Here is a 25,554-nt window from a genome sequence, read left to right on the forward strand (position 1 = left end):
TTGATTAGGATTTAAAAGTAAAATTATAAAACGGCAATATCGCCTTTTACTACCTCATAAAAAACATTTTACTCAATTTTTCCATTATCTCGCAAAATCACGAATATTGAAGTACTAGACAGTTATATATATTTTCGTTTTAATAAGATCGTTTTATTATTATGAAGACGTTTTATTTAGACCGACAAATATTGATGTAATAATATGAACAATCAATCTTGTTCCATTCCTAACATTTATCTGTCAAGAGATCTTCGTGTATTTTTTTCTTTGTCGTTTTGATTTGAAACTCGATGAAACGAAAATACATCAAGATAAAGAAACAAACACATAAATGTATAGGAAAGAATGAAATAGAATACATTACACGGTATTTTATATTTTAAAAACCTTCGAAATTGTTAAATAAATTCATAAAAATTTTCGTAAACCACATTTTTGTATACCTATAGATAGAAAAGTCGTTTTACCAACGATATCTTACAAATGTTACTCATTTACCTTTTTTCATTTCATTTTTCATTTTTCATTTTTTTTTTTTTTTTAGATGAGAATATTCTTTTATGATTTGGTCCGTTTTATAGAGTGCAAGAACGTCAAAGATATAAGTCGGAAAATCTTCTTCCTATTTACTTCCTTAATATGTATACAAATTAATAATATGAGAAGTTAAAATTAGATGAACCTATTCTTTAACCGACTGCAAAAAAGGAGAAGGTTCTCAATTCGATTGTATTTTTTTATGTCTGTTGTGGTTACCTCAGAACTTTTGATTAGGTGGACCGATTTTGACAATTTTTTTTAATCGAAAGGAAGTGCGTGTCGTTTGGGCCCATTTAAATTTAATTGAGATCTAACAAGTACTTTTTGAGTTATATCTAATAATACGTATTTACTTGACTATTTTTTCATCTTCCCACGTTGTATTATACCGCAAAACTTTCCACTGGGTATACCGATTATAATGATTTTTGTTTTAACTACGTAGTTAAGCTGATCTTCCTTGTAGTCCCATTTAAATTTGATCGAAATCTGGTGACTACTTTTTCAGTAATCTTTGATAACGCGTATTTACTTAACAAATTTTTTCATTTACTTACGTTGTATCACTTCATTATGTAATTGAAGTTTGTTTTTTTCATTTGCGAGCAAACACGATTACTTCTGTTCTGTTATTTCTAATTGTGCCTGTGTGTAAAGGTTAAAGTGATTTAGTCGTTTCCTCCTGAGTTATTAAAAATATTTGAAGTAACATTTTTATATGTAATAAAATAAGTTTCATAAACTTAAAAGTGTCATGAAGTTTGTCATGTACTTGACTTAAAATCACGACTAAATTATATAATTATACTTATGATATGATTATTTACACCAAATCAGCAAAATATGCTCTGATAGGTAGGTACTTTAATTTTTATTATACCTTAACTATCAAAGATTACTTACTAGCTATCACACAAAACTGGAAAAATTACATGCCCGTAAATAATACAAGGACTTTTTTTTTATTAAATAAAATTACGTAAATAATTATAAAGTAATAGGTTGTATTTAATTATTGTTTTTGTATAAAATTTAATTCATATAACATTGCTTTTATAATTATTTAATTAATATATTACTAATTCATAGAATATATAGTATACTTATAATTATGCTTTTCGAATTGAAATCAAATATATAAAGAACAAACAATCACGAAACAATCAATATATTTTAATAATAAATCATATAGAACGTTCTCCTTACAAAATATCAGCTATTTCACAACAATTAACGTTTTACGTATATCCCGCAATCCCAACAATACTTCTACTTATTTTAATCAATAATCTTATTATCAAGCTAGCCATTCTAATTAATAATATTATTGATATCTATCTAATTTATTGACTCTTTTATTGTAACTAGACATAAAGTAGACTAAAAAGATTTGTAGTTGTGTTTACTTAATTTTGTCAAATGTTTTTATTTCGCAAAGAATTAATGAAAATCTGACATATGATTATTATAAAAAAGATAAATGTACAAAAATTATCAATTCCAGTAGAAAAAGCAAAATTTTAATCGGAATAGAAATCACTAAAATTGACCTTGGAATTACTCAAATAAATTATGTCTCATAACAGCTATAACAGGGTCTATAAGCAAACGGTACGTTCAGTGAAAGCTCCTACAATCGTCATGTCATTAGAGAGAGCTGCGCGCATCACTTGCGGAGCGACTTCGTCTTTTACCCTCAACGTGAATTCACGACGCGTAGGCGCAGGTAAAGCGCCGCCCATGGCAGATAAAATTCTCGTTCTACCGGCAGCGTCTAAAGGCTGACCTTCTGCACTACTACCTAACACTTTTCGCATACAAATAGATCGACAGGCTTCTTTTTCGGCATCAAATAACTCTCTTGCTGCAATTTCAAAAGTACGTCTTTTATCGACACCTCCAATTGAAGAGCTTGTTGCAGTGACTCCTTCCGAAATAGCTTTTAATGCACCGGCCTTCAATATAGCGGGTAGTAGAAGTTCTGCTACCGCTCCTACTGTCCGCGATCGAAGAAAATGTAAAACTTGCTCTGCTTCTCGCGTTTCATCGAACAGACGTCGTTGTCTTGCTGCTGGAACCGGTCGCGCTACATTCCAAGCTTCAACCCAAGGATTTCCCGGTAAAAGCATGCGGTCTCCCAAGGAACCACCATTGTCCGGTTTCCAATCCCTGGGAGAATACCAACGCACAAAGTCACAAAGCTCTGAACCAGGATTAGCAGCTTTAAAAGCTTCCATGTCTGAAAGAAGGGAGGCGCTCATCATCTTAGCACGAAGTTCTGATGCCTTAGCATCGTCACCTAATCTAACCATTAATTCGGCATCTTCTTCTAATTGATCTTCGGTTTTGGGAGCCGGATCCTGAGTACAAAATTTATTGATTTACATATTAATGTGATTTAAATTTAAAAAACAAAATTAAAATGTCTACCAATTTACCTGAGTACGAGGAATGTACAATGGCGCTCCATTTTTTAAAGTAACGTCTTCAAGTCGATGCAGACGCCCAACCGGTCGGTCCCAAGGTAATTGATCATCTATTTCTTCATTCTCTGAGCAGTCGAAAAACTCTTCATCAGATGAATTTCCTGTAGTATTGTTAGACCCGCCTTGAGCTCGTTTAATGCAACAATTTAAAAGCTGTAACTTCTGATGCAACAAACATGTCCGAGCGTTAGGTTCACCTTCGACGACCCTAGTAAAATCAATAAGCAATTAGTTGATAGGTATAGAAATATTAAAGATACTTAGTTAATAGAATATTGTTAACCAATTAATACACTTTACACAGATATTACTATATACTACATCTTAAAATATTGACCTTTACTTAAAAGAATTTAATTTTAACTTTCACAAAAAATAAAACTTTAAAATATAAAATAAAGAAATGACCTCGAAAAGAAAGCGAATAAATCAAAAGAATGCGCATCGGCACAGTTTCTCTTTCGTGTATGTAAATTTGCCACTAAACAAGTTGTTCGTTATTCAAAGCCTAAGAATATTTACAATTAAATATGTAGATTTATATTAAAACAATTTCTATTAGTTTATCTTTAAACAACATCTCTATAGATATACACGTCTGTGGTTTTACGCTATTACCATAGTATGAAATAAATAAAGTGCTTGAGCTGTTCGAAAACCGTTATCTTTATTGAATAATAAATATGAAGCGCAACTGGAGAGCACGAGCGGACTTCAGAAGAGCACTTTTTTTAAGATTTTTAACGCCTAATCGGTCGCTGAACCGTTTGTTTACCGAAGCCGATGCGGCCACAGCAACTGTGTGTAGGTCAGGGCGATGTGGTGGGGCTGCGCGCGGGACAGTCCGTCGTCAACGAGTGACGCGCGCGCATCCATCCCACAGTCATGGGGCTAAACCGACCTAACCCTGCTTAACACCATTACCAAAAGCTCGAATGCCTCGAAAGTGACCCCTTTCCCACTGTTGTGAAATAATTATGACAGACATCTGTGATTAAACGAAATTTAAACGTGACAGTGATTGTAAAAAGTGGTCAGTTTCAAAGGATATTTGGAAAAGTGAAAAGGAATTTCGCAAGATGGTAAGATCCTATATTAATTAATATTCAATAAAATAATTACTCAAACCAAGTACAAAAAGTAAACAAATACCTTTCTTTAATTAAAAATATAAATTAATTTGTGAAGAACTCTAAATTTAATTTATAATATAGGACGTTAACGTCAATTAAACACATTTATCATTAAAAAAACGCTTAGGTATCGTAAAATATAAAAGTTATGAATTAACGGAATTCTAAAGTGAGTCAACATATTCAATCAGTTACCTACTGCTCATGTTTACTGATAGGTAGGTACGATAATTTGGTTCACTAAAAGCTTTTAATATGAGCTGTCATAACTCTGTTAACTCCATTAAGTTATGTACTTACATACATACTATGTAATCAGATTACTACTATTATATTAAAAAATTATTTCAATAACCATAAAATTTCTAAGTGACAAAAATTTATGACTATTAGAAAAAATAAAAAGTTTTAGGTATAAAAAAATTAGTATATAAAATAAGTATTTTATTAGCATATGTGAGAATTTCATTAGTATTTTTACAAGAAAACATAAAATATTTTAACGAATTTGAATATAAATACTTACATAAGCAATAAAAACAAGTGTGTAACAATTTATAAGTTATATAGGTATTATTATTTTAGGTTGACATAAGAAGTTTGTTATAGACAAAGTTTGATCGTATGTCAACGAGTAAACTAACAAAGTAATCTTGTCAACTAAAATACAGTTAGACGGTGCACTAGATCATCGTAATGAGTTTCAACAAAACTGTTCCAAAGCTTTACTTTTCAATTTGTAATATAATTTATTGTTGTTATTTATTTAATATAAATTTTAATGAATTCAGTTCAATTTACAATCGTTATTTTTATCGACCACATGTATTTAAAAGCATAACTTTTAAACGTTATTCGTTTGCTTTAATGCGAGGGAAGGCACTCACTCGCTTCTAATAAAGAGGGGCCAAACATTCTAATCGTAAGAAAAGTGAGGCCCACGTTAACGACTTTGTAGAAATTTACTTTTTTCGAAAAGATTTCTTGACGCAATATTTCAAGTCACCAAAATTATACCGCAGCATTAAGAGGCAATGGTGATAGTATAAAAAAGTAACATCTACCATGGCGTATTTCATAAATGGCTCCTCAAATTCCGAGACAGTTTCTGACTGTTTCAATTAGCTTATCGTCTATGAAAGTCAATGAACGGGAAATGTGAAGGCTACCAACTGTCTTACTTCTTATAAAGCGTCGATAGCTTTTCATTCATTCATCAATGTCGATATATTTCCGCAAATTTCACTAAAGATTCGCTAACAGACAAAAACCCTAAGGCGTCGAACCCGAGACAATAGACGGGGTAACTGTGTCGGCGTGTACTCGACTAACGATTTAGCGGCGCCTACGCCACCGTGGGATCGCTATTGTAACTCGCGTAGATAACCTTTATAGTAGGTACAGCATTTACATTATATTCATATTTTCTTTCATTACAAACACTTAGTGGTGTTCATTGAAATTATTTTATCTATTCAAAGTAGGTTAATGAATAATGTAGTTTTTCTTTACATTTCTCTAATTAATACGAGTGTCTAGAACTCATTTACTGTACATTTTTCTACGAGACTTGAGACGTACAGCATCTAATCTAAATATCATAATTATATAGTTATTGAATATAAAGAATGGTGTCAATTTATTATTTTTGTGATGACTTCAGATAAACACATCTATATGTTTCATCTATACATACATATTTACTGGGTCCTGTTAAAGACATCGATAGCGGCATTAACAATTTTAAATTATTTTATTCAAAAGCAAGACAAACATTACGATTCAGTGATCTGTCATCTTCACAACCCGCAATATTGTATTTCATGAAAAGTGAACAGTAAAGGCTGTCGCGAGCTTAGTATAGAAGTCGAGACTATGTCCATCAATCTTTTATGACACCTTCTGGGAAAGTAACGACTCATAAAATCGCGCAAACTACCACCATACTTAATTAAATTTATATAAACAAATACTTTAAGTAATACTAACAGTTTTTATTGTTAGCGCTACTCGTTTTACTACACGACAGACACATAGAGATCTATATACTACATATACTTGCATTCAATATACCATATAATTTATACATTTTGTTACTATGTTGAATTAATAAGAAAAAAATCAGGGTTACATTAAACAAGATAATTTTTATCGACTTCTTAAAAGTGATAGACAAACGAAATTAAAAATGTATAGAAATACATTCAAAATTTCGAGAAGAAACCCGATTTAAAATTTTAGAAAACAGATATGAGAGAAATTCTTTCGTTTACCAACTTGTTTTATTTTATGTCAATATAAAATAACTTTTTCATTTACCGATGTAGAACTACATAATAGTTTCTAGTATTTTAATCTGTTTAAATTCTCAAACAGATTACTCGTATGATAGTAAAGTTTTCTAAAGCATATTTATGTTGACTTTAGATAAGTAATTTTATTCGGTACACGCTCACACGTTGGTAATTATAATAAAATTATATTCTAGTAGATGAGTATCCCACCAAAAACATTTTCATGTAAAATGTTGCCAAGACGAGATCATATGGCTCGCACTGTCAAAAAGTTATCAGATCTCATGTAGAACCAAGCTTCTAACTCTACACGCCCTAACTCTGCAAACCCTAACTTTACAAACTCTACACCTTAGTCAAAATATGTGGCTTGGCCGTTTCGCTACCGTCACGTGGTAAGGTGAAAAATTTATTCACTGTTTATTACGTTTCTGTTATACAATAGTTCTATTAAAGAAAAAATAAAAAGAAGAAGAATAATTGATAAACATATAATAAAAAATATACATATATATAAATGAGACAGGAAAGTCGTCATCTACAACATCGGCAGCCGGTAGTAACGAAACGGCCAAGCCACATATTTTGACTAAGGTGTAGAGTTTGTAAAGTTAGGGTTTGCAGAGTTAGGGCGTGTAGAGTTAGAAGCTTGGTTCTACATGAGATCTGATAACTTTTTGACAGTGCGAGCCATATGATCTCGTCTTGGCAACATTTTACATGAAAATGTTTTTGGTGGGATTTCACTTCTTTTTGTAAGTTGCTTATGACAATATTATAGATGCATTTTAGCTCCGACACATTTTATACCATAAATATCATCCAATCTTCACAATATTCGGTTTAAGCACGCTGTTTTTGATTTTATGTTGAACTGATATGCAAACGGTGACCTCCGCCAAAACTTAAATAGCAAAATTACAAAATGTAAATTTTCGACATAAACTAATAACCGATTTTTATTTTTTATATATTTTATTATTATTATTAATAACAAGGAGTCCCTATATCAATTTTCAGACCTCTAGCATCAAAATTTGCGGAAGTCTCATACAAACTTCCATCTCCTAGTTTAAGGGGTTGGGGGGTAAAAGTTCTAAGTTTTAGAATTTTTTTTGTTGTTTGTGTACTAATACTAGCTTACATACCAAGTTTCAGCTTTCTGGGACTTCAGGAAGTACTCTATGAATTTTGATGATCATCAGTGAGTGACGAAATCGGGGTTTTTTAGGTATCAATAAAATCTAAAGTATAAGAGCTATGCAATTGAAACTTTATATGTTTAATAAATTCGCTATTGACATCATATCCCCAGAATTTTGTTTATCTGGTATAATCCAAACCCAAGTTATGAGGGTTCAAAAAAACGACGAAGCGCTTCGAGAAAAGATAGGTAGTGCTTTTCGTTTTTTTTTTTTTTTTTTGTTTCGTCTTGGCGGGGGCACTACCGTGCCCCCAGATCTTTATGCAGTAGTAGTGAGATGAACTCTAATATTATAGGTACCTACTGTAACTATTAAACTTATAGAACTGTTACGATATTTTATTGAGAAATGTAAGTATATACAGGATGTGGCGTAAATAGTGGTCCACCGTTAAGGATTCGATAAACCAGGTAATTTACTATAACATATTACAATTTTATCCCTTTTTACCCAAAGGTTCCGGAAATATTTTTATTTTTTATTTTTTTACGATATTTGTACCCCTTGTTACAAATTTGGTTGTAGTTTTAACAAATACCATTATTTTTTCATTTTGATTACTGGTAATTACTGCTGAACACTAGAGCTATCGTTTAATAACATGTTTTTAATGTAAACTTAAGGCTTTTCAAGAAAAAAATTGGTTTTACTCTACTTTAAACCCAAATTTTTAACATATCATGCTAATTCAAGAGCGATTTTTGTAAAAAAAATGTACTAAGCTGTCAGTGCCCATTCATTTAAAAATATGCCTACCAAATACCAATTTCAAAATGGTATCACAATAGCAGATCCTATTGTTTAACAGAAAGATATCCAATTTTAATTGAAGAAAGGAAGATTTTCATTAAAATACATTTTAAAATTTAGTTGCGTCAATACTTATGATTTTTGTAAAAAAAGTAACTACACTGTCAGTACCTGTTCATTTTAAAATATTCCTACTAAACACAGATTTTAAAACGATTTGCCATCCCATTAATAAAAAAAATTATTGCAACTTTAATTGAAAAAGACTTAAAATTAAAATAAAAAATTACTACTGTTACAGAGTGATCTTGGCATAACTTGTAAATTAGAACAAGGCATTAAAAAATAATTGTGTTTGCTCACAAACGAAAAAAAAACCGACTTCAATTACATCGACGAGTAATACAACGTAGATCGACGAAAAAATAGTCAAGTAACTATGCGTTATCAAAGATTACTCAAAAAGTAGTTATCAGATCTCAATAAAATTTATATGTGACCACATGATAAACATTAGCTTTCGATTAAATTAAAAATTATCAAAATCGGTACATCCAGTAAAAAGTTATTGCAGATTTTCGAGAGTTTCCCTCGATTTCTCTGGGATCCCATCATCATATCTTAGTTTTCTTAGCATGGTACTAAACTAGGGATATCCCCTTTCCAACAAAAAAATAATTATCAAAATCGGTACATCCAGTAGAAAGTTATGCGGTTAAATACACCGTAGGTCGACGAAAAAAGCGTCAAGTAAAAATGCATTATTAGATATAGCTCGAAAAGTAATTGTTAGATCTCAAATAAATTTAAATGGGCCCAATTGACACACACCACCTTTCGATTAAAAAAAAATTCTCGAAATCGGTCCACACGGTCAAAAGTTCTGATGTAACATACATTAAAAAAAAAATACAGTCGAATTGAGAACCTTCTCCTTTTTGGAAGTCGGTTAAAAACAAGTCATAACGATGACATCGTTTATTATTATTCTTTGACATGATTACAAACACTGTATATTCGACGTTGCAGAGCATGTATAGCTGCAAATGGGGGCCATTTCGAGCATTTGGTGTAATTTTTAGAGTGTTTGTAATCATGTCAAAAAATTATAATAAACGATGACAGTATGACTTGTTTTTTTTTTAATAACTTGTTCTAATTTACAAGTTAGGCCAAGATCACTCTGTAACAGTAGTAATTTTTTGTTTTAATTTTAAGTCTTTTTCAATTAAAGTTGCAATAATTTTTTTTATTAATGGGATGGCAAATCGTTTTAAAATCTGTGTTTAGTAGGAATATTTTAAAATGAACAGGCACTGACAGTGTAGTTACTTTTTTTACAAAAATCATAAGTATTGACGCAACTAAATTTTAAAATGTATTTTAATGAAAATCTTCCTTTCTTCAATTAAAATTGGATATCTTTCTGTTAAACAATAGGATCTGCTATTGTGATACCATTTTGAAATTGGTATTTAGTAGGCATATTTTTAAATGAATGGGCACTGACAGCTTAGTACATTTTTTTTACAAAAATCGCTCTTGAATTAGCATGATATGTTAAAAATTTGGGTTTAAAGTAGAGTAAAACCAATTTTTTTCTTCAAAAGCCTTAAATTTACATTAAAAACATGTTATTTAACGATAGCTCTAGTGTTCAGCAGTAATTGCCAGAAATCAAAATGAAAAAATAATGGTATTTGTTATAACTACAACCAAATTTGTAACAAGGGGTACAAATATCGTAAAAAAAATAAAAAATAAAAATATTTCCGGAACCTTTGGGTAAAAATTGATAAAATTGTAATATGTTATAGGAAATTACCTGGTTTATCGAATCCTTAACGGTGGACCACTATTTACGCCACACCCTGTATAATTATATATGTGATAAATAGTATTTACCTAGTTTTTAATTATGTTAAAATATTGTCTTAGGCACAAGATTTCATCTTACTGTCACAAGTCCGTAAATATGAATTGGTCTTAGTATAATCCTCTTAACGAAAAGCTATGGAACCGATTTTATACAAATACTCAAACGCTTGAATGTACTGATTAATCAATTTTGAATATTTAAGATGATCTCAACAATGTCTAAAGATTCGAATCGTTCGGCTTTCTAACAGTCCAAGGCGCTAAGTAAAGTAGCAGGTTATCCATGAGTAAGATCGAGCCGGTGGATGACACTCCTGTAGCAAATCACTTGTAATTTAAACAATTGTAATCATTCAAATTAATTGTCCAATGTATATCATATCAGATACGAAATAATTATCGTACATTTCGTCGTAAACCGACGTGATAGTTTGATTGAAGTTAACAGTATTTTAAGTAAATTTCTACACATTTATTTCTAACAGTCACGAATCGACATCAATCAGTTCAAAATATTCAAAACATACCAATAGTCGATGCAATTAACGCACGTAAATATATATTTGATGTCGTGAATTATATGAAATAACTACAAATGATAAGGAATGTTTTAATAGTTTATTGAACTGGACAGGTGCGAAGCGCACCGCCGCTACTCAACCTTGTCACGCTCGCCTTACAAGATCGATAGCCACCGGTCATTGCAGTCATTATTAGCGTTAAGTTACAGAAAACGGTTTTATCTCGCTACGCTTTATGTGCTGTGTGGCTACGGCACTAAAGAATTTAGCCACCCCCTCTCTTCCCGTGGGTGTCGTAAGAAGCGACTAAGGGATAACAAGGTTCCACAACCACCTTGGAACTTAAGAAGCCGACCGATGGCGGGATAACCATCCAACTGCTGGCTTTGAAATACACAGGCCGAAGACGGGCAGCAGCGTCTTCGGTGCGACAAAGCCAGTACTGCGGTCACCAACCCGCCTGCCCAGCGTGGTGACTATGGGCAAATAACACATGAGTTCACGTTATTTTTAGTTTAAACCATACCATCTTAGTTTAAACCATATTTTTTTTTTTTTTTCTTAAGATAAATATTTATAAATCTAATTAAAATTGTCTCAATAATAAGTACTCAAAAAAGAAAACAAACATGATCGTGCAAATATCAGTATCCGCACAAAATTGTCAATAACGCGTTAAATCTGTTTAAACAGGTCGTAGAAAGTTATTTTCATAATTATGACCCTCACTTTCTCACCTTCATTTGAGATGAAACCGTTCTAACGTGTTTGAATCTTTAGTTTTATAAAATTTTATTTATTTATATTTGAAGTAAAACTTCTTGATACACGCTTGACTTGGGGAGTAAACTGATGAATGCGTGACGAGAGCGTTACTAAAAATGTGATCGGGCGAGACGAACGGAAGTAGAGAGGGAGACATTTTAGGGAAAATAGAAAGAGAAAGACGTTACCTTTCGTATATTACTGTAGGAGCAACTAAAGAAGTTTTACTTCAGTTGTGTGGTTTAAAGCACACTCGCTTTTTTATACTTTTAGTAATTTTAACTAAAATACTTAATATAGAATCAATCTATCAAAAATCTATGACTCTTACAGGTATAAATAAAATTAAATCGCCGAAATATACGTACCGCGATACTAGTGGACGAGTACAACAAATTGTATCATGTAATGCTTTTCGTGTTCCTTATTGTATAAACAAGGTTTGTATAGAAGAAAATTAGAAAAAAGTGTGTGTGTACAATCAACATACGGCAGAAGTGAAACTTCTGAAAAGTCGTAAGAAGGTAGGCTACTGGCTAAGGTAGGAACTGAACTATACTATAATCCTAAGTCCTGACAACGCGTTGGCGCAACGGTACAGCACTGGTTTGTCCTGTTACGCTGGCAGTTGGGGCTTCGATTCACGCACATGAAAAACATTTGTATTGGTCATACAGATGTTTGTCGTGGTCTGGGTATTTGTACAATCCTTGTGGGTCTCCCTTCTATGCTTTGGAGAGCACGTTAAGCCGTCGGTCTCGGTTGTTATCATGTACACCTGATAGCTATTGTTACTCATAGTAGGGAATATATCCGCCTCTGATTTTTCTCCTACATGGGGAAAGAGGTCTATGCCCAGAAGTGGGATATTAAAGGCTGAAGCGTCAAACGTAAACTATAATCCTGAAAACGTCACACTGCTGAGTAAATGCCTCTCTCCCGTACAGGAGAGGACGTTCTTTCCTTTATCACACAAAAAAACTATAAATAACAAATAAGAATAATTATTTAACTACCAAATTTTATCTATTCACACGTGGTTCTGTATCACGATATAATTCAGTAGACATTCGTTAGTTGTTAAATAAAAAGTAGTCCACGTAGTTATAGAACTTTTAAGACAGCAAAGTGGCACACGAAAACGACATGATTAGAACTGGTTTACTAACAAAGCCAACGACTTTTAGAAGATGTACTCGAAGACGTAGTATCATGTCGGTATAATTATGTGAACGGTAAGACGAAATGGTCGCGCGTCGCTCGTCATCGCGGCCGCGGCTTTTACGCCAGGCCCCCACTCGTCATTAACGCATCGTCGCATGCCGAGGTTTTTACTCACATTCCTATGACTAACGAACGTATGCCATTTTTGTTTCTTTTCCTATTTTAAAGAAAGAAATTAAAAAGTGTGTATGTCAACAACGACACGCGACTGAAGTTGAGTCCTTAATATCGATTACATGGATATTTAAAAATTAAAATGTTCTATTACTAAACCTATATCTCAAAACATAAATCGACGCTTGCTTTTTTTTTGTATCGGTGCAGTAAATCTTGGTATACAATTGTATCTATATCTTGTTACAGCTAAATACATAAAGCGTCACTGGTTTCGTTGTTGCAGCCTGTAATATCCCACTTCTGGGCATAGTTCTCTTCCCCATGTAGGAGAAGAATCAGAGTTTAATCTATGACGCTGCTCCAATGCGGGTTGGCGGATATATTCCCTCCTATGAGTAACGATCGCTATCAGGTAACAACCGGGACTGACGGCTTAACGTGCTCTACGAGGCACACTGGGGAGACCCACAAAGACTGCACAAACACTCAGACCACGGCAAACATCTGCTTGGCCAATAAAAATGTTTGTCATGTGCGAGGATCGAACCCGCAACCGCCAATACAACAGCCTCAAACCAGTGTTGTGAGTTGTGACCGTTGCGTATGTTTTTTTTATAATGTGCGCCTTATATCGTTTCTTATGGAATAAACTTCAATGAATGGCATTTTGCGTGACCACTTGTGTTTATTATTGATAATTATAACGTAAAATCTTTAATTGATGTGTATTCAATACAGACATTTAAAAAAGGCCCGTATCGTATTAAACAAACGGAAGATAACATTAGTGTGTTAACATAGTGTAACATTAAAAATATACTCAAATATTCAAACCATCGGCTTCGCCTTGTAGTAAATATTAATAATTGTAACTAATACACATAACAACTTGTTATCGATTAATTAATATTTTTAACTGTATACTGATTTATAATAAGAACCACGCTTTGTTTATCGCCAAATTTATCATCTAATTAGGTATACTAAAAATATTGAAAAGGATATTGCACAAAATAAAAATCGGCGAAATCTATAAAACTTCCCGTCAGTTAAATCAGAATTAATTGCACGTTTACGTACGAGTTAGATTATCAGATTTATTATGTCCATTAGCAACGACCGGTCATACAATTGCATACATACACTATTTAAAATATTAAATTTAATATTATAATTATTGATAATATAGATAATTACAATTTCATGCATAAAAAAATCATCAAGGCGAAACTTTTGCCGTTATAACAAAAATAACCAATTATATAAAATTGTTGACTTAAAATTCACTTCCAAAATAAATTGACCATTCATTTACTAAACAATGATGTTAAGTGTGGGTCAGGTCAATTTAAAAACCCCTTCTCTATGTAATCTTATAGAAATGTTAGATGAGAAAATGATTTGTTTAATGATAATGTGCTTTTAGTTTGAAATAATCATTATACTCGCATATAATTTTATATGATATATTAGAAACTTTAGTGTAATAAGCTAAAATTAATGTTACAACAAAATATCGACATCTATTGTTAAGGTAGGTCAAAATCACAAATATGTAATTATGATGATTTCAGACATTCATGAAACAAATAAAACAAAATGTTAAAAAAAGAACTAAAAACGATTATAAAGTTTTATTTGAAGAAGACACCTTTTGCTATTTTCAAGAAGACACCTTTTGCTATTTTGAAGAAGACACCTTTTGCTATTTTCAAGACACAAAGTTTATTATATGTTTTTAATAGGTATAAGGCACTGTACCTGTAAACCTATTTACGAAATTGATTTTTTTTTATACATAGATAGGCTGGCGTTTGACCGCTATTTCACCTGATGATAAGTGAAAATGCGGTCTAAGATGCTCCAGCACGCTTACCTAGAAGTAACCTATTCACTCGCGACTTAAAGATTCCCAGGTCATAGCTTTCGGGAAACACAGACGCTGATAGAGAGTTCCATTTTTTGGCCGTACAGATCAAGAATGTACTAGCGAATCGCTTAGTGCGTATAGGGGGAATGTCAACCATATAAGGGTAACGTAACGCAGAGCGTCTGGTTGTACGATGATAGAAGGGGGAGGGGGGAATCAGGTCATGGAGTTCTTGCGCACACTCTCCGAAGTGTATCCGATAAAAAACCGACAGGCCGGCCACCCTACGCCGATGATGCAAGCTTTGCAGCTTTGTGGCGACCAGTGCATCATCTCACCTTCGACAGGACGCCCAGTTTTTTGGCAGCTGTTTCAGCTTTTGCCTCTATGTATGGGCCAAAATTGAGGGTGGATGATAAAGTAACGCCAAGAAGGTCCAGGTGGCCGGATATGGGCACGGGCACACCTCGGAAAGAGGGAGTCAGTTGGAAAGGACTCCGTTTTGCCGAGAAGAGACACGCCTGGGTCTTAGAGACGTTGAACTTGACCAGGTTTGCGTCACCCCAATCAGAGACGGCTTTAAGGGACAAGTTCAGTCGCTGAATCATGGCTTAAATAATGGTTTTAACATAAAAGTGAAATTGTTCCTTTTATTTAACATGTAGTCTTCTAAATCTCCGCAGCCTAATCATATCTGATTATTTACATGCTAGTATGCAAATACATCAATTAAATCACATTCTTGATACAAACAGAACACAGTGGTGTCTAGGGAGTCGCGCTTTCTAAGCATTCTTTGTATCAAAACTATGTACAGGCAATCGTTACTATTTTGTAAGAAGAAAAACTAATATTGATTAAAAAACAATACGGATTGTTATATCTACTCAATTCCATTGGATTATATTAACGAACCGTTAATTTTTGTGTTTTTTTTTCTCTCTACATGAAAATACCGTGATTATTTTTTGCAATATAATTTGACTTATTAGGTTATCTATTATGTTTTCAGTAAAAAGGTCTGCCTTATTTTAAGGTCTAAAAGACTGAAAAATTTCGTCTACTGACGTTAGCTGACGTAGATTATACAGAAAAAACACAATATTTTCTTGGTTATCCAAGTTATTGTAATTGGTAATCTAGATTATTATAAAATCATAACTAATTAATATTGTAGAGAATTTGAAACACTAAGACATAAGAAAATTTCAAATTGCACTCAAAAGCAGGCATTTGCCACAAACCTTATATTTTTCTTTGTGCGTGTTTTTTTTAGCAGAGAACTTTCTTGGCAGATCATTTTAATAGTCCTAGCGACTTTAGACCTTAGTGAAGCACAGGCATTATTTGTAACAACCTTGCACAAATTGCCTATAATGTTTATTCGTCATGTCTAAAGTTTGTGATCGAAGACAATTCGCATTTAGCGTTTTTTTGTTATTAGAGAGAGTATTATTAAAAGCAATAATTTAAAATGTTGTTATAATTACTAAAATAATAATCTTTTCCAAATTTGGTGTCTCGAATTCGCCAGTCCACAACAGTTTTGTCAGACTAATTTGCTTGGACACTCATGTTCACGCAACGGTGCCGCTGGCTACTAGCGATTTAAAATATTTTACCTAGATACTAGGAATACTAAAATAGTTAATGTTTTAATTAATTTTCTAATGACGATATTAATAAATTATCATTTTAAAACACTCGTACAACAAAAGATAAGTGTAGGACGAACCCTCCGTTGTGCGTTTCGAGTTTTAATTGTGCTGGTGTTTCTGGACCCGAGACAAATGCTTTTATCCTTTCTATTGTGGACCGTTGATTTAAGGTGTATTTTTTATATTATATCATTGTTATATAAGTATTAAAACCTCGACGTAAATAAATTTGTAGCAACAATCTCAGTTCGTTTATTTCATAACAGATGGCGCTGCAAGTACTTTGAATCGCGCTATGGTTTGGTTCACCTGCTTACTATAGATTACATTTTGAAACCGATAAGGTTGATCTTTCTAAAGGTTAAACGGGGAATGATGATCGGGTTCATCACGCGTCTGCGTGATGTCCGCCACCGATTGTTACGCATTCAGGCGGGCTAAAATCCTTCTGACCCCTAAACCTAACATTACAGTAATACTTGCTGTGATCAATTAGAAAGATCCATAAAGAAAATAAATTGAAATATAAATTAGTCTCAATGAGAATTTCTAGCTATCTGTAGAATTATAATTAAGAATTAATTCAAAATTCAGTATATTGTTCTTACGTGCCAAATCTAAATTTCTTATCACGCAGTCAGCGGTTAACATACTTTTTTAAAATATCGCGTTCAAACTTCAAATGTTATTTATAAACAACACGCCAATCAGGCAACGCAATACTCAAATCACTCGTTAAATTGAAGTATTTACAGCAAGAGAGCTACTTTGCACTCGAAATAATTACTGTAAAAATAATAATTGATTTCCGATATGTAAGGAATGTAATGATAGATGGAAAAACAAACATTACAAATATTTAATTCTGATGCACCGGAAAATTCAATGAACGCGATAAAATAATAAGTGAGATAACATTGAATCATTAATTTAAAATGTTAAGTTTCTATGTGCGATGAAAATGCGTCGAGTAATATTTTTAAACACCTATGATTCTTAAAATTCATCACTTTCATTTTTTTTTATACAATCAGCAATTTGTCTTTTATACGCTCAAGTAGATTATAGTCATGTTATAAGCACTACTTTTAGGTATCATTATATTATATTATAGGTATTATATTATTATTAGTTTTCCAAAACATGGCCATTCAAAAAGGTCTATATACAATCAATAGGAATAAAATAACTATAAAATTATAGATTAACTGTCAAAAAATATAAAAAAAATGTATGCGCAAGCAATGTATGACAAGGTAACAAAATATAATCGATAAAAAAAGTGGATAATTTAAATCCACAAAACTGAATTATCAACATCTGGCTCTCACATAGCTTCGACGTCTGAGTAGAGTACCGTTATCGGCGAAATCGGATGACGGTTCTGTTGACTCAACAAAATAGGCTAGTAGTACAACTGTACAAGCTTTACGGCTCCATCCATATCAACGAAATTTTTACTTAAATATTTAAAGAAAATAAAAAGCAAATTCTCAAATAATTTCAAAAATATAAAATAATTTAGATTCAAGAGGAAATATTTTTACTTATTTAAATGAATTTATTTCCAACTCGATAGGACTACTCAGGTGTAGTCCTGCGTGTAGGCAACTAAAACACCGACGGTTTACGGGTTCGATTATTACTCGGAATAGATATTTGTATTTGTACAAATATTCCTGTCGGGTTTCGATGTCTGCCTTGCCTCGGAGACCACGTTAAGCCGTCGGTCCCTGTTGTTATCATAAATACCTGATAGCGGCCGTTACTCATGTTAGGGAATATATGCGCCAACTCACAGTGGAGCAGCGTGGTGAATTAAGCTCCGATTCTTCTCCTATATGGAGAAGAATCGGCCCAGTGGGATGTTACAGGATTTAGCGAATGAATGCCTACTAGTTTAGACTGTTCAACAGAAGATCAGGTTTTTTTAATGCAGATACCATTCTTGAATTTAAATAACAAATTGTGACTTTTAACAGCGAATTTAAAATAGACACAAATATAACTTTCGTTTCTTCTCATTTCTATTATCGATAATAAAACCTTCAACGAAAACAATAGTCCAGGCATGGTCTGCTAAACAATAGTCACGTATTAAACATTACACGCGCAGGGAAAGCCAGTTTTCCGGACTAGTAAAGTAAGAAAAGGTTATCTTTATCTTTTGTTTGGAACACATTACGCTAGGATCGAATAGGATAGTAAGGATCAATATTCTACATTGTACACAAAGATCAGTTATAAGTATAAAGTAATTTAACTGTACAAATATCATTTATTACAAATTTAACACTTAATAAATGTGAAAAAGGTACAACTCAAAAGTTATTTTCGTAAGATAAATTCAAAATAAAATAGGTATTTACCAAAAATACTAAAATGTATATTGAAAGAAAATGTTTTACTCTACAAAAGAGAAGTTGAATCTAACCCAAATAGTTTACGAACAAGTTTTTTTTTAATCTCGTTTTTCCCCCGTGTAAAATGATGCTTCTCGACTTTTATCACTTGTCACAGGAGACATAGAATTAACTGAGGTAGGGCACAGCAGGAATTTCCTGCTCAAAATGTGGAGCAGCCTGACTGGGGTAGTACCTCGACCTTACAGAAGATCACAGCTAAATAATACTGCTTTCAAGCAGTATTGTGTTCCTGTTGATGAGTAAGGTGACCAGAGCTCCTGAGGGGGATTGGGGATTGGGTCGGCAACGCGCTTGCGATGCTTTGGTGTTGCAGGCGTCTATAAGCTACGGTAATCTCTTGCCTTCTCTCTCTTTATTAGGTGAGCCGTACGCTTGTTTGCCGAACTAGTAATATAAAAAAAAACTTATACATAGACTGACGTAATAAAACTGTAGAATACCTACAAGTATCTTATTTTAACTATTTTAATAATTTAAATTGAATCAAATTTAATTAATGTAAAGATTCCACTTAATACACCTACAGTTAAAGGGGTATATATTTTACATATAACTTATTGTATATGTAACATCATGCAATGATTCAATAGTGTAAAGGCGAAAGCTATCCAACAAGTACATATTTAAAATAATGTTTCAAAAGAAATTTTTTATTTTTTTCAGAAATACACATACATGCAATTCCGGTTGCTGTTTCCAGTGCTAATGGCAATTTTTCATTGCTCTCAAGCACAATGCCCTTGGAACGACAAGCCAGATTTACAGGCCACTTGTGTTTGCGCCTTTAATCTAGCCAGACAGATGTCTGTACAATGTGATCAGGTATGTATTATGAAAAATCATAATTAGTATTATGTTATGCCTAAATATTGATATTATCATGTAAAAATTATTATTAAAGTACTCTTTTTCTTTTACAGGTTGAATTTTCAACTTTATTATCTACACTGAATTCAAGTGCAAGAAAAATAGCGATAGACCTTCTATACATTAATAATTCTACAATTCATTTAATAACGGACGATATGTTCCAGAACTTAGCGATACATAATTTACAAATATCAGGATGCAAAGTAAAAAAAATTGAAAATAATGCATTTAAAAGTCAAGGTCCATATCTAAAAAACTTAAACTTACAAGACAATGAGCTGACAGAGGTACCTGTAAAAGCACTGAGAATTTTAACAAATTTATCTTTGTTGGACCTTTCCAAAAATAAAATCACATACATAGAAAACTATTCTTTTTCAACTTTGCAAGAGTTGACGACCCTCAAATTATCTGACAATAATGTGACATTGTCACCACACGCATTTTCTGGATTAGAAAATTCACTGAAAAACTTGAACCTTAAGGGAACAAAACAAAAAACTGTACCAGAGTGTATAAGAAGACTACGTAGTCTGGCTTTTCTCGATCTATCTCAAAACAGCATAAGACAACTACCGGGACCCGACGGTGCACTTACTTTCGATGGTTTAGATTCATTAACTGCACTCAACTTAGAAAGGAATTTACTTGTTAATTTAGAAAAAGAAGCGTTTTATGGGATAAAGAGCACACTAAGTTCGTTAAGTTTACTGAACAACCTGTTACCAGAGTTTCCTACTGAAGCAATAGCCACATTATCTGATTTAAGGGTGTTGGATATAGGATTTAATCTACTTAACAAATTACCGTCAGATGCTTTTCTAAAAAATCCTTCAATAACTTTACTAGCATTAGACGGCAATCCATTACGAACAGTCGAAGAAAAAGCTTTAATTCATCTTCACCATAGCCTAAGAGGTTTAAGTCTCGGTGGGCGATTTTTAAATTGCGATTGTCGTTTACGATGGATCATCGAATGGATTCGTAACGGAGAGCTCCAAGTTACTTCACGTGAGCGAAACCCTCAATTTTGCGGTAGTCCACCCCAATTCCGTGATCGTGGATTTTATAGTTTTGAACCAAATGAACTTATCTGCGATAACGACTCAAATTCCACAATAACTTCAGATACGACTTCTACGAGTGAAATAAACATAATTCAAACCACAACAGTAATGCCTCCTTCGTCAACTAATATACAATCGACTATTTCGAGCTCAACTACAATAGGTACAACGACAAGTAATAATACCAGTGAAACTACGACTTTTAAAATTACAACACCTACGACTATTTCCAGTAAAACAGGTAAAACTCCCTCTGTGCGCCCGGCTGCACCTACGTGGCGACATGCTCCTCATCAAAGACCACCTTTAGTCATGAACTTTCCTCAACAAAAACCAATAGTAGATGATTCAAATGAAGTAATTGTAAAAAATGCTTATAGACAGGATAACTCAGTTATAATACAATGGGATTCAAATGTCGCAAATATACTAGGTTTTCGTGTAGTCTATCGACTCTTTGGAGATAAAAGCTTTAAACAGGGGCCACCGCTTGAAGCTAGTGAAAGAGAATTTAAAATTAAGAATGTTCCGTCTCAGGTATTATAATATAAATATTTAGTTAAAGTTTAATATTTTTGCCATTCTTATTTTTAATTATTTATTTGAATGTCTTAATACACACATACGAATATATTTTCAGGAATGTATCGTAGTCTGCGTAATTTCATTAGAAGAAGTTCACGTAACCCCTGAAACGGTCCCGTATACACAGTGCCGTGAAGTACGCACAGTATCCGCTGCAGCAACTAACATGGACAAAATCACAATAGCAGCTAGTGCTGCAATATGTGGAACAATAGTAGTAGCCGTCCTCGTGTTTGCTGCAGCCTCACGTCGTAGATCACGAACTGTACACCGGTTACATACTCAGCTACCAGAAAAAATTCCAAACCCATGCTGTGGAGGACTCACAGGAACACCAAGTCCAAGCGGGCCGTTATCTTCACTAGCCACGATAGGCGCTTTTGGAAAACAACGTGAATGGGACCAGGTTTCGGCTTATAGCGCACGATCGATACCCAGAGCCCGTTCCTATACTGAACCTGCTGCTCCTGAACCATTACCTGGTCGACCAGGAAGAGCTAGATCTTTAGCTGATGGGCAATCACAGCACAGTTATTCGCACTCGGCTCGATATGGAGCTCCTGCTTATCCTGGAAGCTTATTGGGATCTAGAACTGGTATGTTCAATACTTATTTTTTCCTACTGAATAATAATGATAATTATTAAATATGCTATTCATTTTAGATCTACGACAATCTCGTCAATCTTTGGGGGCAGCATCCGAACGAGCTTCACGTTTATCACTAAGTGGAGCAGCTGGTGGTGCTACTAGTGGCACTGCAGGTTCTAGAAGAAGACCTAGGTCAAGATCACGTCCTGCCAGTCGATATAGTGTAGGTTCAATAGGATTAGGTTACTGCGACACTTCTGACAACTGGACGGACCACGATATGGACATATACATGGCGCGAAATCCAACCAGAGGTGGTTTGGTGCCATTATAGCGCGCAAGAAATACGGTGTGGGGAAATCTAATGGGGAATAAACAACCTATAGGTAAAACTATCAAAATCTCAAAATGCGGTCATGTGGCTCACACCTGCCCCCGCCGGCATATTCACCGTCACAGCCACAAACATCGAAGTAAATGCAAAAAAAATAATACGATAAGAGTAACATAACCTATCTACAAACGAAACCTACAACACAAAAATGTATACAACGCCTTAGTGAAAAGAGATTACAATTAATGTTATACATTTTTAACTATTGTAATATGAAGCTAAAATGAAACCATGATACATACTCCATATTCTGATAGTTTGTTTGCCAATTGTTTAGGTAGTCTATAAAAGTATGAAATATATTAAGGGGTAAGACTTTTTTCATTGACATATTAGGCTTGTAACAAATGTAACATTAAAAACTTATCATGTTTTATAGCACTCTGACATTTTTAAAGAAAAAAAAAGTTAATAATTTGTCCTAATGAACGTGTTAACAGGATGTAAGTTACAATAAGTTACAAAAATGTTAACACTAAAATCAATCAGTGCTAAACCTTACCTTATATATTCTACTAAATATTAAATATTTTAGGCAATTGTCTAGTTTATTTATATTGTTAATTATATTTTAGAATTTTTCAATAATTGTACCTAATCAACTAATGGTACTTGAAGATAAATAATATAAATACGAAGGTAGCATTGTTTTTCAATAATAAGCATATTATGTCAACAGAGGTCTACTAAGACTTAGACTTAGAGTCTTAGTAGAATTGAAATGGAATCTAAAAATAATTAGGTAAATATAATAATACCCAACATTATTTCAATATTTGCTCCAAGCCTAGTCTACATTTACAATGAAAAAAGTTGTAAGTAGAAATAAAAAAATCTAAATTGTTGTAAATAGTATACCTAGACATTAAATATAATAATGTTAAATACATTGAATAAAACCAATTGAAGCTCAATCCAAATGGTGCTAATGAATGTTAAGCAATTATTTATTATACTGTATTGTTGTAAATAAATATATTGTTAAACGTACACCTCAGAAAATAACTGATTATTTGCTGGGTAAATGCAAATTACATTATTAGTGTAAGTATAATATAAATAAATTATATGAGTCTTATTTATTCACCTTAACCCAACAATAATAACCAAATATCTTAGTATGGATGGCTCTTTAAAGTAGTAAAAACTATTTTCATATTTACATACCCTGGCACAAGTACTCTGTGCTCCCACCTATACCGGAGCTCTTGTATAAACTCATACCAGAAATGAGCTAAATACGGGAGTCCACCTGCATCCATTAACCGAGCAGCGGTTACAGACAACCTCCAAACAAGACCATCTTTGGGACTTGTTTTCACATAACTGCACAGTTTTGGTTCATTGCTATCCTGCAAGTATTATGTAAAAGATATTTAAAATAGTAGACGTAGAGATAGCTTGAGATAAGTAACATTTAAAAGAATATTGTATTAAAAGTAAACTTAATACCAACCTTTTTGGAATCAATTTCTAGATTATCAGAATAAGAAAAGTTATTGTCTTCAACTGCATCAGGAAATACATAATATAACAATGGCATTAACAAATCATCTGAAATTGGACCCTTGAATTCAGATGTTTGAGTATTTCTTCCTACAGCAGCTTTAACCAGCTTTGATATTGTTATGGGAGCTTCTGTAATCTTATTTAATGGATTCACTAAACCTAAACTTTTACTTAACCCCAATGTGTCCATAAGGAGATAGTTATTATCTAATAATCCCATCACTTTTCCAATAATTTCTGACAGTTGACAACTTAAATCATTTTTTAATTTTAAAGTAATTGTCCATGTAGGTGCCATAATAGGATCTATATCAGAAAATTTGGAAGATTCAACTATAGCACATTCAAGGAAACGAGGCCATATTGCATTAAGAAATGCACTTTGTAGTGGATTGTTTTCTGATCCAAAAGGGAGCTCTATTAACTTTTTAACATCAAAGCCATCAATTGACAAAAATTCATTTGAGAAACTTTCTCTTTTCCAAGCAAAAGAATCCAAATCTTTTAACTCGTATGAAAACTTAGTAGCTAACACCACAGCATCAAGAGGAACTGGTGAAGCTATTTTAGACTTAAACAAGCTGACAAGGCCACTGAGATGAGAGCACTGATTTGATATACGCTTTAGATGTATTGTATTAAAACTTACTTTGTGTTCATTATCTTCAAATATACCTAAATAGGAATGTTGCCAATGCTCTCTTACTTTGACAAAGAATGCAACACCACAGTCTATATTTGCAAACGCTATATTAACAGAGCTCATAATAAGCCTAATAAGACTCCCATCAACAAGGGGTGACTCTGGGCACAACATAAGATATCTTTTTAACCCAAACCATTGAGATACAGGAAAGGGGCTGCCGTCTGAATCGTCCATAAAATTTGCTGTCGAGTTCCAAAGACCTTCGTGTAATTCTGATAACAAAGACTTTTCATCATTTCCTACATTTTCACTTTTACTAGGTTCGAGTGCATGGTATGAAAGAGTATAACGTGATCCCCGAAATATTATTTCTTCTGATTTGGTAATCCACTTTTTTGTATATTCGGACCTTTTAAGCAGTTTAGATTTAGCCAGGCGCCATTCGAAAACTATCTCTTCTATACGCGCAATGAGTACTTCCCAGTCTGATGCAGTAGTAAAATCTTGATGATAAATATCATATTCATCTATTTCTTCATTCATTTTCTTAAATCGTTTCTATTGGTGAAAATAGAAATTGATAAATTATAAAGATAGAGTTGTGGATAAACAATTTACAGCTGTGAACTGACGTTGACAACTGACAAGTGTTTCAAGTGTTTCTATATGAAAAACTTAAGTGCTGTGTAGCATAAATAGGCAGCTCATAATGACAAATATCAAATATTTTATAAGGCTTATCGTATTCAATTCAAAATATATTTCAAACATATTTTTTTATTAAAGTATAAAATAGACTTGTAATATTAATCTTAAATGCATGGATGTGTAGTACAAATGCCTTAACTGCTATACCACAATAAATTAAATTGTTTGTATGAACAACTGTTACCAAGACAACGGTGGTCAATACAAAAGTAAAAACAAAACTTTAATATTAAAGTAACAAACTTTGTTAAAGTAAAATGTTCAGAGGAGAAAATTCGCATTCCATAAGCTATGAACAACAGGCTAAGTTCATTC

The 25,554-nt window shown here is 33.0% G+C and overlaps 2 protein-coding genes across 2 annotated transcripts; one reads left to right on the forward strand and one right to left on the reverse strand.

Moving 5' to 3' along the window:
* Nucleotides 1-1,695: 1,695 nt before the first annotated feature.
* LOC123669548 (rab3 GTPase-activating protein catalytic subunit) lies at nt 1,696-25,167 on the reverse strand. The gene is made up of 4 exons (XM_045603148.1): nt 23,833-25,167; nt 23,544-23,728; nt 2,982-3,237; nt 1,696-2,903 (listed from the first exon to the last, which is right to left on the reverse strand). The coding sequence occupies exons 1-4, from the start codon at nt 25,072-25,074 to the stop codon at nt 2,142-2,144; spliced, it is 2,445 nt and encodes an 814-aa protein (XP_045459104.1). The 5' UTR covers nt 25,075-25,167; the 3' UTR covers nt 1,696-2,141.
* LOC123669549 (leucine-rich repeat and immunoglobulin-like domain-containing nogo receptor-interacting protein 1) lies at nt 11,214-22,461 on the forward strand (the record flags this gene model as incomplete). Its single annotated transcript, XM_045603149.1, has 5 exons — nt 11,214-11,254; nt 19,557-19,692; nt 19,791-21,344; nt 21,448-21,988; nt 22,057-22,461. Coding segments are annotated over 5 exons (2,532 nt in total), but the record flags the coding sequence as incomplete, so codon positions are not given.
* Nucleotides 25,168-25,554: the final 387 nt, after the last annotated feature.

Source organism: Melitaea cinxia, chromosome 3, assembly GCF_905220565.1.
Source record: "Melitaea cinxia chromosome 3, ilMelCinx1.1, whole genome shotgun sequence".
Classification (NCBI taxonomy): Eukaryota; Metazoa; Arthropoda; class Insecta; order Lepidoptera; family Nymphalidae; genus Melitaea; species Melitaea cinxia.